The following is a 14,862-nucleotide window of genomic DNA, read 5'->3' on the forward strand; positions in this document are numbered from 1 at the left end:
CCAAAAAGAGCAGACGGCTAATGTTTAGCAAACTCTGCAGGTTTGCTAGGGGAGGCTGCTAAGTGATTCCTTGTTTAAAATTCCTGGAGGTGAAACTTTACTATGGATCAGAGCGCGGTCAAGCGAACATGGATCCCGACTACAAGTCAACCAGCAAGTTTCGGTGAGAAAATTGTGGTTAAAAAGTTGCTTCTTACCGGAGAAAAAGCTGAGCTTGTGCCATCCATAGCTGCCGTCGAGTGCGTTGAGACATTGGCATCAAGACAACCGTGGACACAACCCTCCGACTATCAGGTACTGTTAAACTCACTAAAACACTAGCAACACAATAGAAAGATAAGGGATTTCCCAGCATTATCCTGGTAAATGTGTCTACAAACATCGGAATCCGTCCCAATGCAATCGCGTTTTTTTTTTCCCCCTAGTCCGTCGCTATCAATATCCTCAAACACGAATCTTTCATCCTCGCTCCAATTAATGGGGAAATTGTCGTTTTCTCGGTCCGAATAGCACTTTTTGTTGGAGGCTCCCATTAAAATCAAGGTAAATATGTGAGGAGCCCACACACTTGTGACGTCATCGTCTGCGACTTCCAGTAGAGGCAGGGCTTTTCTCTTAGCACCGAAAGTTGCGAACTTTATCCGAATCCATCCATCCATCCATCATCTTTCGCTTATCCGAGGTCGGGTCGCGGGGGCAACAGCCTAAGCAGGGAAACCCAGACTTCCCTCTCCCCAGCCACTTCGTCTAGCTCTTCCCGGGGGATCCCGAGGCGTTCCCAGGCCAGCCGGGAGACATAGTCTTCCCAACGTGTCCCGGGTCTTCCCTGTGGCCTCCTACCGGTTGGACGTGCCCTAAACACCTCCGTAGGGAGGCGTTCGGGTGGCATCCTGACCAGATGCCCGAACCACCTCATCTGGCTCCTCTCGATGTGAAGGAGCAGCGGCTTTACTTTGAGTCCCTCCCGGATGGCAGAGCTTCTCACCCTATCTCTAAGGGAGAGCCCCGCCACACGGCGGAGGAAACTCATTTCGGCCGCTTGTACCCGTGATCTTATCCTTTCGGTCATGACCCAAAGCTCATGACCATAGGTGAGGATGGGAACGTAGATCGACCGGTAAATTGAGAGCTTTGCCTTCCGGCTCAGCTCCTTCTTCACCACAACGGATCGGTACAACGTCCGCATTACTGAAGATGCCGCACCGATCCGCCTGTCGATCCACAGGTCCACAGTTTATCGTGAATGTTCTCTACTAAATCCTTTCAGCAAAAATATGACAATATCGCGAAATGACCAAGTATGACACATAGAATGGACCTGCTATCCCCGTTTAAATAAGAAAATCTCATTTCAGTAGGCCTTCAACACCTACTTGCTCTTTTTCAGATTGTCTTATATATCTAATTGTATTTCTGTAACGTGCCAGGGGCCAAAAAAACGAGCACAGCATACTGGCCCCATAAGAGTAGCATGTGTATGAGTTTTTCCGTTGTTCTTGTTTTAACCAATTGATACATGCCGTACTCTCTGTAGTTGAGTAAACAAGACTACCAGGTCACATAATGTGGCTTTTTTTTTTTTTAAATGGCCATGTCAACATTAAAATAGGCCTACTTTCCACGCATGTGTTTTCACCAAAGCCAGATTTTGACGCAGTAATTAAGACGCTAAATTGGCCCCAGCCGGCGAGATTACTTAATTGCACCACGTCCCCCAAAAAGAGCAGACGGCTAATGTTTAGCAAGCTCAGCAGGTTTGCTAGGGGAGGCTGCTAAATGTAAACCATTTCACATTTGACCCGACACAACACGGGAAGCAAACACGGACGCCAAAAACAAACACATGCCTTTCTTGGTTGTAATTAGCGGCCGCTATCCGCGTCAAATCACGGCTAACTTAGCCAGGGAGAAGCTAACGTCAACTACGGTGCAAAAGTGAGCCTCCATGCTAACTTACCGAAAAAGAGAAAGTACTCTTCCCCCCTAGTGGCGTCTTCGCCGCCGCAGTGCGCCCCATTAGCTGCGGCGCGGCTCCACGGGAGTGCACCGCGTCTGGAGATCCGCCATTTCTTCATGAGCCTCGGCGACAAAGAAAGGCAATTAAAGCTATTTTTCATAACTTAATTGATTTTCCCATTCGCTCTGTGATCTGCCGGAGCAGGAACAACAAGGCGACTTCCGGTTGGGGGCACTTCACAACTAAAGCGCGCATACGTCGTCGCGTAAGTGACGGTGTTTTTCCTGCATTTTTGCAGCACCCTTTCATCCACCACGTCTCAAGGAAATATTTGCTACTATTAGAGCTTTAAAGAGTGTCGAATGACGTCCGAGTCACAACACACAAGGAGACTTCGAGTTTGTTTATCTCTGTAAGAACGCACAACCGCTGGCCATAACATTAGGTACACCTAATACACTTAGCACAACTAATACGCATCCACACAATTCTTGTCAATTACATGACGTATTTTTCTGAAAAAACGTGTTTGAACTACGACTAGATTTTGACAGGATTCACGTACGATGCATAACTTTTGTGTACTTTTATAGTATAAACTAATTCTTTTATTTTGAAAGAGCCTCCAGACCCTGTCGGAGTTCATGACGTTTTTATGGAGCTGCATTTTCGCTCTTTGTCACTTCCGGCAGCATATTCACGAAATAACACCCATTTTAAAGGCCTACTGAAACCCACTACTACCGACCACGCAGTCTGATAGCTTATATATCAATAAAGAAATATGAACATTGCAACACATGCCAATACGGCCTTTTTAGTTTACTAAATTGCAATTTTAAATTTCCCGGGAGTTTCTTGTTGAAAATGATGATGACGTATACGTGTGACGTCACGGACTGTAAGGAAATATTAGCGCTGCGCACACACAGCTAAAAGTCGTCTGCTTTAACCGCACACTTACACAGTATTTTGGACATCTGTGTTGCTGAATCTTTGGCAATTTGTTCAATTAATGATGGAGAAGTCAAAGTAGAAAGATGGAGTTGGGAAGCTTTAGACTTTAGCCACACAAACACACAGTGATTCCTTGTTTGAAATTCCCGGAGGTGAAGCTTTCCTATGGATCAGAGCGGTCAAGCGAACATGGATCCCAAACAAATGTCAACCAGCAGTTTTCGGTGAGAAAATTGGGGTAAAAAGTCACCACTTACCGGAGATCCGCTGAGCTTGTGCCGTCCATACAGCTGCCGTCGACTTCCCTCAAGACACCCGTGGACACACCCCTCCGACTATCAGGTAATATTAAACTCACTAAAACACTGGCAAGACAATAGAAAGAAAAGGGATTTCCCAGAATTATCCTAGTAAATGTGTCTAAAAACATCTAAATCCGTCCCAATGCAATCGCCTTTTTTTTTTAACTTGATTTTTTTTTTCTAGTCCTTCACCATCAATATCCTCAAACACAAATCTTTCATCCTCGCTCAAATTAATGGGGGAATTGTTGTTTTCTCGGTCTGAATAGCTCTTTTTGTGGGAGGCTCCCATTAAAAACAATGTGAGGATGTGAGGAGCCCTCACACGGGTGACGTCATCGGCTGCGACTTCCGGTACAGGCAAGGCTTTTCTACTAGTGACCAAAAGTTGTGAACTTTATCGTCGATGTTCTCTTCAGCAAAAATATGGCAATATCGCGAAATGATCAAGTATGACACATAGAATGGACCTGCTATCCCCGTTTAAGCAAATCTCATTTCAGTAGGCCTTTAATGCCTATATTTATTTGAACAAATCCAAGTCCTGCTTAAAATAATGTTTTGCATTTTTATGGAGAATTGTGTAATTTCAATCCAATCAATCCAATCCACTTTATTTATATAGCACATTTAAACAACAATAACGTTTCCAAAGTGCTGCACAGCCATGTTAAAAACAATATTATGCTCCACCAATGACTGAATAAAACAAAAAAATTAATAAAAATAAAACCAATAAAAACAATATAAAAACAAATATGATTAAAAACTATTTTAAAGGGTAAAATCTATTAAAACTTTCAAGACCGAATGGTGGCGATAATTTGGAGGTAGTGGTATTTGGGCAATAAAACAATGTGAAATTAGGGTAATAATTCCACCCCACATCACACCTCACTCCAACCCACTTCTCCAAAGTCGGCTGGCTCAGGGTGGAGGACAGAGTAAAACAACTTGCACTGAGCCTAGTCTATAAAATCCGCTACACCTCCCTGATACCGAAGTACATGTCAAACTACTTCCTTAACGTAAATGACCGCCATAACCACACAACCAGGGGGAGCTCCACAAACCACGTTAAACCCAGATTCCGATATAACAAAGGTGTTAACTAATTCTCTTTCTATGCCACATGAATGTGGAATGCACTCCCAACAGGTGTAAAAGTAAGTGTATCTCTATATTCCTTCAAAACCGCTCTAAAACAACACCTCCAGGCAACTTCAACCCTTTACTAATATCCTCCTCCATTCACAGCCTATCTCCCTAGATTATAAATAACCTAATGTAAATAATCAAATGTACTTCTAATGTATATACTTGTTCTTATGCTATCTGAACTCACTATGTTCTCTGCTGGCTGTACATATCCTACTAAGTAAGACCTACACTGTTTTAAAGTCAATTTCTCTGTTGATGCAATTGTTGATGACTGAAGTTCTGATATTAACCAAAACTCCTCATCCCAACCCCGGATTGTAAATAATTCAATGTATATACTATGATGATTAACCTGTGTGATGACTGTATTATGCTGATAGTATATATTTGTACCAGGAATTGATTAATGTGGACCCCGACTTAAACAAGTTGAAAAACTTATTCGGGTGTTACCATTTAGTGGTCAATTGTACGGAATATGTACTGAACTGTATAATCTACTAATAAAAGTTTCAATCAATCAATCAATCCAAGCCCTCACACGGGTGACGTCATCGTCTGCAACTTCTGGTAAAGGCAAGGCTTTTCTATTAGCGACCAAAAGTTGCGAACTTTATCATCGATGTTCTCTACTGAATCCTTTCAGCAAAAATATGGCAATATCGCGAAATGACACATAGAATGGACCTGCTATCCCCGTTTCAATCATCAATCAATCAATGTTTACTTATATAGCCCTAAATCGTTGTTGTTTTTTTTCCCCTTGGCCTCAGTCTGCACCCCCTCTCCAGGGCCTAGGCTAAGACCGATTTTTATTTTTTTTTATTTTAATCTTCTATTTTTTTCTCCCCTCCCCCCTTGTTTACCTGTATGTAATCTTTTTTGTAAGGGGCGCTGGAAGCCGGCAGACCCGTCAGCGATCCTGTTCTGTCTCCCTGTAATGTTTGTCTGATCTTGAATGGGATTGTGCTGAAAATTGTAATTTTCCTGAAGGAACTCTCCTGACGGAATAAATAAAGTACTATCTAATCTAATCTAATCTAAAATCACTAGTGTTCCAAAGGGCTGCACAAACCACAACACAAACCACTACGACATCCTCGGTAGGCCCACATAAGGGCAAGGAAAACTCACACCCAGTGGGACGTCGGTGACAATGATGACTATGAGAACCTTGGAGATATAAGTGAAATTAAGTGAATTATATTTATATAGCGCTTTTCTCTAGTGACTCAAAGCGCTTTTACATAGTGAAACCCAATATCTAAGTTACATTTAAACCAGTGTGGGTTACACTGGGAGCAGGTGGGTAAAGTGTCTTGCCCAAGGACACAACGGCAGTGGCTAGGATGGCGGAAGCGGGGATCGAACCTGGAACCCTCAAGTCGCTGGCACGGCCACTCTACCAACCGAGCTATACCGCGAACACTGTCTGTGATGGCCCTGCCATGAGGTGGCGACTTGTCCAGGGTGTACGCCCCCGCGTCCCCGAAAGGGACAAACGGTAAAAAAAATGGATGGATGGATCGAGATAAAACCTGTTCCCGGTGGCCTTACGTTTGACACCCCTGATTTAGACGTATAATGCATGACAACACTTGGACAAGTGGTGCGTAAAATAAGAACATCTCATTTCAGTTGGCCTTTAATGCCTATATTTATTTGAACAAATCCAAGTCCTTCTTAAAATAATGTTTTGCATTTTTGTGGAGGATTTTGTGATTTCAAGTCCTAATGGTGGCAATAATTTGAGGTAGTGGTATTTGGCCAGGGCTTCACGGTGGAAGAGGGGTTAGTGCGTCTGCCTCACAATACGAAGGTCCTGCAGTCCTGGGTTCAAATCCAGGCTCGGGATCTTTCTGTGTGGAGTTTGCATGTTCTCCCCGTGAATGCGTGGGTTCCCTCCGGGTACTCCGGCTTCCTCCCACCTCCAAAGACATGCACCTGGGGATAGGTTGATTGGCAACACTAAATTGGCCCTAGTGTGTGAATGTGAGTGTGAATGTTGTCTGTCTATCTGTGTTGGCCCTGCGATGAGGTGGCGACTTGTCCAGGGTGTACCCCGCCTTCCGCCCGATTATAGCTGAGATAGGCGCCAGCGCCCCCCGCGACCCCAAAAAAAAGGGAATAAGCGGTAGAAAATGGATGGATGGATGATATTTGGCCAATGAAACAATGTGAAATTATGGTAATAAAGTCGTAGTACAAGAATAAAATTTTTTTATGTTCTTGGTATCAGTATTGTTAGTATTACTCTTGTGCTCTCTAGCTATTTATTTTAACAGTCATTTACGTTGTGAAATAAACGGCTTTAAAACATTTATTTTGAAAGTGCCGGATGTAAAGCTCTTATTGTTTTCAACTAGCTATTTTCGCTTCCGGTAATCATTTCCTGTTTGGGTTTGTCATCGATGCACTTGTTGGCTTTAAAAAAAATATCATCGCTTTAGGTAACTATTTATACATAAATGACTGTACTTATTGTGTAAATAAATGAAGTAAAAAAAAACATACGTATAAATAAATAAATAAAAATCAAATAAATAAGAAAAGAGAATCGTATGTGAAATATAGCCTAAAACTAGCATACACTTGAGGGCTAATATAATTCAGCAGTGATGCGTAGTAAAATCCTAAAAAAAAAAAAAAAAGGCGCAACGAGTGCGTATTTTTTTAGAGGACCTTATTAATGAATAGGAGATCCTAAGCTACTGCGTCATCTCATTGGTTCATGTCACTGCAGTGTGCCACCCCTTGCTGCAAACACATACAGCGGGTCGTCAGCGAGGTGCACGCCGGGGGAAGGCTCGCCTCACCGCGGACGCATCGCTCTGTTTGCTACCCACCGCCCCTCCATAACAAATCAGCCCCGGTTCTCTGCAGCTTTACCGGGGGGGAAACGGGCGGAGGACACCGCCTGGAAATGAGGAGGATGAGGATCTTCATTGCGTCTTTAGGGGAGGAGCCATTTGTTTAATACGCTGCAAGGAGAGGTAAGAAGCCGTTTACGTAATGCATCTTTTTATATGTGTTGCTTTTATTTCCTTTTGAGCCAACTGTGCTCACATTTTGACTAAATTTATGTGGAGCGTTTTCGACAAAGCCACAAGTTGTCCGATGCTGCTGTTATGGTAAAATTGCATCACGACGGGGTGTCTTAATTGCGGGTTGTGTGTGTTAAAGAGTTCCAGGGAACTATGACATGATGTCACCTTTATTGTGTGCCTCTGCAGCATCAGCATCACTCGCTATATTTTGGTCAGGGATGCCAGTGTGTGTGTGTGTGTGTGTGTGTGTGTGTGTGTGTGTGTGTGTGTGTGTGTGTGTGTGTGTGTGTGTGTGTGGGCAGGCTGAGGTCACCCTCCTGCCTCCCGAAAGCCGCATTGCTGCTGTGGGATGCTGTCCAGTGAGCAGATGTTGCACACAGGGAGGGTTGCATCAGCATCATCAATCCCTAGGTTTCCCCTCCTCTAAGATCCTACCTTGGCAACAGCTGGCTAACAAGTGTCACATCCTTACGATTAACAAAACAAACAAACAAAAAACAGCACATCTGCGCTGATTCAAGAAAGATACAAGATGATTTGCAATCTAGGCTGTGCATTTTTGGAGCCAATGGGAGAGTCTGGAAGATGCTGGTTGTGTAATAAGTCCATCTGTTGTTGTCTTCTAAAGGCATTATTCTCGACTTGAACCAATATGTGTTGTCACTGCTGTTGACCGTAGACCTAAAATGAAGCTGGTGCAATGAAGAAACACATTAGTCGAATGTTATTTTGTGGAGTGTACTGTGCAAAAAGTACTACAAGTTGGCAGGTTGTGTAAATGGTAAATAAAAACGGAATACAATGATATGCAAATCCTTTTCAACCTATATTAAATTAATAGACTGCAAAGACAAGATATTTAATGTTGGAACCGGGAAAATGTGTTATTTTTTGCAAATATGAGCTCATTTGGAATTTGATGCCTGCAACATGTTTCAAAAAAGCTGGCACAAGTGGCAAAAATGACTGAGAAAGTTGAGGATCCCTTCGGATTCTTCAGGTGGTAGTGCATGAAAAAGTGACACCAGTGTGTAACGGATATAAAATAAATAAATAAATGGGTTGTACTTGTATAGCGCTTTTCTACCTTCAAGGTACTCAAAGCGCTTTGACACTACTTCCACATTTACCCATTCACACACACATTCACACACTGATGGAGGGAGCTGCCATGCAAGGCGCTAACCAGCACCCATCAGGAGCAAGGGTGAAGTGTCTTGCTCAGGACACAACGGACGTGACGAAGTTGGTACTAGGTGGGATTTGAACCAGGGACCCTCGGGTTGCGCACGGCCACTCTCCCACTGCGCCACGCCGAATATCACCACATGGGCTCAGGAACACTTCATAAAACCACTGTCAGTAACTACAGTTCATCGCTACATCTGTAAGTGTAAGTTAAAACTCTACTATGCAAAGCGAAAGCCATTTATCAACAACACCCAGAAACCCTGCCGGCTTTGCTGGGCCCGAGCTCATCTAAGATGGACTGTAAAAGTGTTCAAATTGTTTTTGGAAACTGTGGACGTCGTGTCCTCCGGACAAAAGAGAGAAAGAACCATCCGGACTGTTCTAGGCTCAAAGTTCAAAAGCCAGTATATGTGAGGGTATGGGGGTGTATTAGTGCCCAAGGCATGGGTAACTTATACATCTGTGAAGGCACCATTAATGCTGATAGGTGCATACATGTTTTGGAGCAACATACGCCCCTGCTTATTTCAGCAAGACAATGCCAAGTCACGTGTTACAACAGCGGGGCTTCATAGTAAAATAGTGGGTACTAGACTGGCCTGCCTGTAGTCCTGTCTCCCATTAAAAATGTGTGGCGCAATATGAAGCCTAATATACCACAACATAGATCCCTGACTGTTGAACAACTTAAGCTGTACATCAAGCAAGAATGTGAAAGAATTCCACCTGTAAAGCTTCAAAAATTGGTCTCCTCAGTTCCCAAAAGTTTACTGAGTTTTTTGAAAAGAAAGGCCCTGTAACACAGTGGTAAAAAATGCCCCTGTGCCAACTTTTTTGCAATATGTTGCTGCCATTAAATTCTAAGCTAATGATTATTTACAAAAAAAAAAAAAAGTTGAAAATGATTAGCAAATCATTGTATTCTGTTTTTTTTTTTACCATTTACACAACGTGCCAACTTCACAGCTTTTGGGTTTTGTACATCAGGAAGTGTATTTATATAGCCCCAATTATCACGGTTTGCCTGACACATGGAACATAACAAAGTGGGGGGGGGGGGGGGGGTTGCACAAATAGCAGTAGAGTGATTAGTATTCTAAAATGTGTTTTGTGGCAATTCCAACTTTGACCACAGTCTCGTTTGCTATGTAAAGTGGCTAGCTAGTTAGCTGCTAACGTCCATCCGCAGTCTGCAGTGTTTTATCTACTTTTAAATCACTAATCCTCACCTCCATGGCGACAAATAAAGTGAGTTTCTTACAAGTATCATCCCTGCAGGACAAGGAATAGCTAAACATGCTTCACTACACACCGTAGGATACAATAGCTCACCCACGTTATAATGTAAACAAATGCCTTGGGTGGATCTCCACCTGACATCCACTGTAACGATACCAAGTAAAATATTTTTATAGTTGATACTACTATGAATACATCAATATTTTTTATCGTCACAAAATCTTTTTTCCTTTATTCAAAATTCATGTTTGTAAACTAAGGAAATGTATCCCTGGACACATGAGGACTTTGACAATAACCAATGTATGATCCTGTAACGATTGGTATCTGATCGATACCTACATTTGTGGTATCATCCAAAACTAATGTACAGTATCAAACAAGAGAATAAGTGATTATTACATTTGAACAGAAGTGTAGATAGAACATGTTGAAACAGCAAATAAGCAGATATTAACATTAAATGAACAAGTGGATTGATAATATTTTTTACAGCTTGTCCTTTATAATTTTGCCTGGCAGAGGGGTTAGTGCTTCTGCCTCACAATACGAAGTTCCTGCAGTCCTGGGTTCAAATCCAGGCTCGGGATCTTTCTGTGTGGAGTTTGCATGTTCTCCCCGTGAATGCGTGGGTTCCCTCCGGGTACTCCGGCTTCCTCCCACTTCCAAAGACATGCACCTGGGGATAGGTTGATTGGCAACACTAAATTGGCCCTAGTGTGTGAATGTGAGTGTGAATGTTGTCTGTCTATCTGTGTTGGCCCTGCGATGAGGTGGCGACTTGTCCAGGGTGTACCCCGCCTTCCGCCCGATTGTAGCTGAGATAGGCGCCAGCGCCCCCCGCGACCCCAAAAGGGAATAAGCGGTAGAAAATGGATGGATGGATGTTACTGCATACGTCAGCAGACAAGTTAGGAGCATTTATTTGCTTACTCACTAGTAAAAGACAAGTTGTCTTGTATGTTCACTATTTTATTTACGGACAAAATTGCAATAAGAAACATGTTTAATGTACCGCAAGATTTTTTGTTAAAATAAAGCGTATATTGCAATTTTTTAGTGGTCCCCTTATTTAGAAAAGTGACGAAAAGTATCAAAAAGTATCTGAATACATTTTGGTACCAGTACTAAAATATTAGTATCGGGACAACCCTAGTACATTTAGTAGAGAAGGGATTTAAATGGCCCCAGTCTTTAGTGGATATACTGTGAAAGGAAAAAGGGTAGTGAGGCAATCGTTTTGCAATGCAGTCTGCTGAAAATGATGGAAAGCACCAGTGTACATGGCAAATGACACTGCGGGGGTTGGGGTAAGGGCTTCGGGTCTAGGGAGTCTTAGAGGCCCCCAAACCCCAAGTTCTCCCAAATTATGTAAAGTAAAGGTTAGAGTGCCAATGACTGACAACAGTATCTTTTGCCACGTAAACAAACATAATCTCACATGGGAAATGTGGTATCTCACTCTCAGTAACAGTTAATTAAACACTTCTCCTGACAATTTCTTCAAAATTGCACCTTTTCTGCATATGTCACTAATAATCCAAACCAAACTATTAAATATTACACTAGAAATCAGCAGCTGATGAGTTGGAGAAAATTGGACAAGAACCACTAATGTGTTTTAAGCTTACAGGAAATTTGCCAAGAGGTAGAATATATAGATCAGGGGTTTCCAAACTTTTTGACTTGGGGGGGATGAATCGTGCTAATAAAATTTGGTTGAGGGCCAAAACCCGACTGCATGTAAAATAACTATATGTATATATTAGGGTTGTACGGTATACCGGTCCTAGTATAGTATCGCGGTACTAATGAATCAAAAACGGTACTATACTGTTTGAAAAGTACCGGTTTCCTGGCAATGACAGCTCGTCATTGTCCCGTTGTGACATTGCAGAGGAGCATGTTTGGCAGCGCACAATCACAGAGTACTTACAAGCAGACACAATGTGTAGACAGAAAAGGGAGAATGGACTCATTTTGGTCTAAAACCTAAAGATAAAGGTGAAACACTCAGGAACACTGAAACACTCTCGGAAAGAGGGGCTTTAAGACATGGCTAATATATATATATATATATATATATATATATATATATATATATATATATATATATATATATGTATATATACATACACATATAAGTAAGCTGTGACAATATGCTGTACAGTATGTGGGCTTGGGTCCTATGTTTAGGAACACTAATACAAATAATGTTTGATTGAAAGCTAAAAACGTTACGACAGACCACCTGAAAAAACGGAGTGGAATTTTACATTTTTTTACTGATTGAGACACCCAGAATGTACACCAAAATAAAGAATTTGGGATCTAGAATTAACTTTGAAGGACAAAACACTGTCACGTCACACCCCCTCTCGATCGACATATTTTACAATCAAGAGAAACACAACAAAAAATCCACAAACACAGTGAAATATGAACCTGAAGGGTAAAAGAAAAAAGCACACCTACAATCTGATACATCTGATGTATCACTAAGCTTTAGAACCTTGTTGTAAAAATCTCCTTTCGTGTCGGTCCCTGACACCAGAATTTCAGGCGGACACTCTGTGGAAACGCTCCCCACCCACACTGCTTCGTGCCTCGTCTGAGCTGCTCTGATTTAGATTACCATAGTAACTAATTAGATTACCATAGTAACTAGTATATCATGCAAAAGCGTATATTCCAACCATTGAAATACTTTGTATAGTTCAAGACTTATGGTCATTTGAAAACATCACTGCACATCATAATAGCAGCTACAGTTTCCATCTTAAAGATATAAAAAAATATTTTGGAATGTTCGGCTGGCCGGATTGAAAAGCTTAACGGGCCGCATTAATTTGCCCAGGTCTGTTCTATACAGTGTGGTTTTCGTCCTGGTCGTGGAACTGTGGACCAGCTCTGTACTCTCGGCAGGGTCCTTGAGGGTGCATGGGAGTTTGCCCAAGCAGTGTACATGTGCTTTGTGGACTTGGAGAAGGCCTTCGACCTTGTACTGTGGGGAGTGCTGCGAGCAGGGGCGCTCACACTTTTTCTGCAGGTGAGCTACTTTTCAATTGACCAAGTCGAGGAGATCTACCTCATTCCTATTTATAATTTATATTTATTTATTTATGAAATAGACATTTTTGTTAACAAGTTAATGGTGTTTAATGATAATACAAGCATGTTTAACACACATAGATTCCTTTCTTTCATGAAGACAAGAATATAAGTTGGTGTATTTGATTCTGATGACTTGCATTGATTGGAATTAGACAGTGGTGCTGATAAAGTCCGCATTTTCAAATGGAGGGAAAAAAAAGTCCTCCTTTCTGTCCAATACCACATGAAAGTGGTTGGATTTGGCATCTCATTTGTCCAACTTGCATACTCGTTTTTAAACACTTTGTTATGAGAGTAGCATATGTGTGTGGCCCTTTAATGTCTGGCAGCAGGTGAGTGACGTCAGTGACTGTGCGGGTGGGCAAGCAAGTGAGAAAGCGGTCGCTGAGGGCGGGGGAGAAATACATTGGCATCAAACTCCGTAGCTTGCTAGCTTGTGCACGCTAGCTTTCTGAGACTCTTATTTTGTTAGCACAGGCAGGATGAAACAGGTCTTTTATGGTGAAGACAGGAACTGTGCAGTCGGTCTTTAGAGTTTTGACAGTAGGTACGGAGTCTCTAGAAATAAAATGTGTTTCTCTGCGTCCGCCCTGTTAGTGATTTTTTTCTTTAATATGAGCTCGCAGCAGCCAGCGTCATCTCACAAGATCCTCGGGTGCCGAGAATGTCAAACAACTGACGAAAGTGAAGTCTTGGTATGATTGATGATTGCTCATTTTTATGTCTATTTTTTAATGCCTGGCTTGAGATTGACTGACACACCCTCCAAGATCGACCAGTCGATCGCGATCGACGTAATGCCCATCCCTGGCTTAGAGGGTATGGGGTAATGGACTGTCTGATTGTGGCGGTCCGCTCCCTGTATGATCAGCTTGGTCCGCATCGCCAGCAGTAAGTCGGACCAGTTTCCAGTGAGGGTTGGACTCCGCCAATGCTGCTCTTTGTCACCGATTCTGTTCATAACATTTATGGACAGAATTTCTAGGCGCAGTCAGTGTGTTGAGGGTATCTGGTTTGGTGGCTGCAAGATTAGGTCTCTGCTTTTTGCATATGATGTGGTCCTGATGGTTTCATCTGGCCAAGATCTTCAGCTCTCACTGGATTGGTTCGCAGCCGAGTGTGAAGCGACTGGGATGAGAATCAGCACCTCCAAGTCCGAGTCCATGGTTCTCGCCCGGAAAAGAGTGGATTGCCATCCCTGGGTCGGGGAGAAGATCTTGCCCCAATTGGAGGAATTCAAGTACCTCGGAGTCTTGTTCACGAGTGAGAGAAAAGTGGTTTGTGAGATTGACAGGCAGATCGGTGCAGCGTCTTCAGTAATGCGGACGCTTTATCGATCCGTTGTGGTGAAGAAGGAACTGAGCCGGAATGCAAAACTTTCAATTTACCGGTCGATATATGTTCCCATTCTCCCCTTTGGTCATGACCTTTGGGTTATGACCGAAAGGACTAGATCATGGGTACAAGTGGCAGAAATGAGTTTCCTCCGCCGGGTGGCGGGGCTCTCCCTTAGAGAAGCTCTGCCATCCGGGAGGAGCTCAAAGTAAAGCCGCTGCTCCTCCACATCGAGAGGAGCCAGATGAGGTGGTTCGGGCATCTGGTCAGGATGCGACCCTTGCGCCTCCCGAGGAAGGTGTTTCGGGCACGTCCGACTGGTAGGAGGCCATGGGGAAGACCCAGGACACGTTGGGAAGACTATGTCTCCCGGCTGGCCTGGGATTGCCTCGGGATCCCCCGGGAAGAGCTGGATGAAGTGGCCGGGGAGAGGGAAGTCTGGGCTTCCCTGCTTAGGCTGCTGCCCCCACGACCCGACCTCGGATAAGCGGAAGAAAATGGATGGATGGATGAATGTTCTATACAAAGCATAATTAAAGGTCATTGAGCTGACTTACTC

General features: G+C 43.1%; 2 protein-coding genes across 10 annotated transcripts in view; one reads left to right on the forward strand and one right to left on the reverse strand.

The window, feature by feature from the left end:
• Positions 1 to 2,210, reverse strand: part of znf513a (zinc finger protein 513a) — a 40,529-nt gene extending 38,319 nt beyond the window's left edge. The window contains exon 1 of one of the 3 annotated variants that reach the window (XM_061886859.1): positions 1,958 to 2,210. In XM_061886859.1, coding sequence (XP_061742843.1) covers positions 1,958 to 2,117 — 160 coding nt within the window. In that variant the 5' untranslated portion in view covers positions 2,118 to 2,210. The remainder of the gene's footprint in view (positions 1 to 1,957) is intronic. The other 2 variants (XM_061886858.1, XM_061886857.1) reach the window with 2 other exon arrangements.
• Positions 1,733 to 14,862, forward strand: part of si:ch211-278j3.3 (E3 ubiquitin-protein ligase RNF19B) — a 42,945-nt gene continuing 29,815 nt past the window's right edge. Inside the window, exons 1-4 of one of the 7 annotated variants that reach the window (XM_061886849.1) lie at positions 1,733 to 3,138; positions 3,205 to 3,256; positions 7,121 to 7,370; positions 12,712 to 12,903. The gene's annotated coding sequence lies outside the window, so the exon portion shown is untranslated. Of the gene's footprint in view, positions 3,257 to 6,742; positions 6,828 to 7,120; positions 7,371 to 12,711; positions 12,904 to 14,862 lie in introns of those variants that run through there. The other 6 variants (XM_061886856.1, XM_061886850.1, XM_061886855.1 and 3 more) reach the window with 6 other exon arrangements.

This window comes from Nerophis ophidion, linkage group LG24, assembly GCF_033978795.1.
Source record: "Nerophis ophidion isolate RoL-2023_Sa linkage group LG24, RoL_Noph_v1.0, whole genome shotgun sequence".
In the NCBI taxonomy this organism is placed as follows: domain Eukaryota; kingdom Metazoa; phylum Chordata; class Actinopteri; order Syngnathiformes; family Syngnathidae; genus Nerophis; species Nerophis ophidion.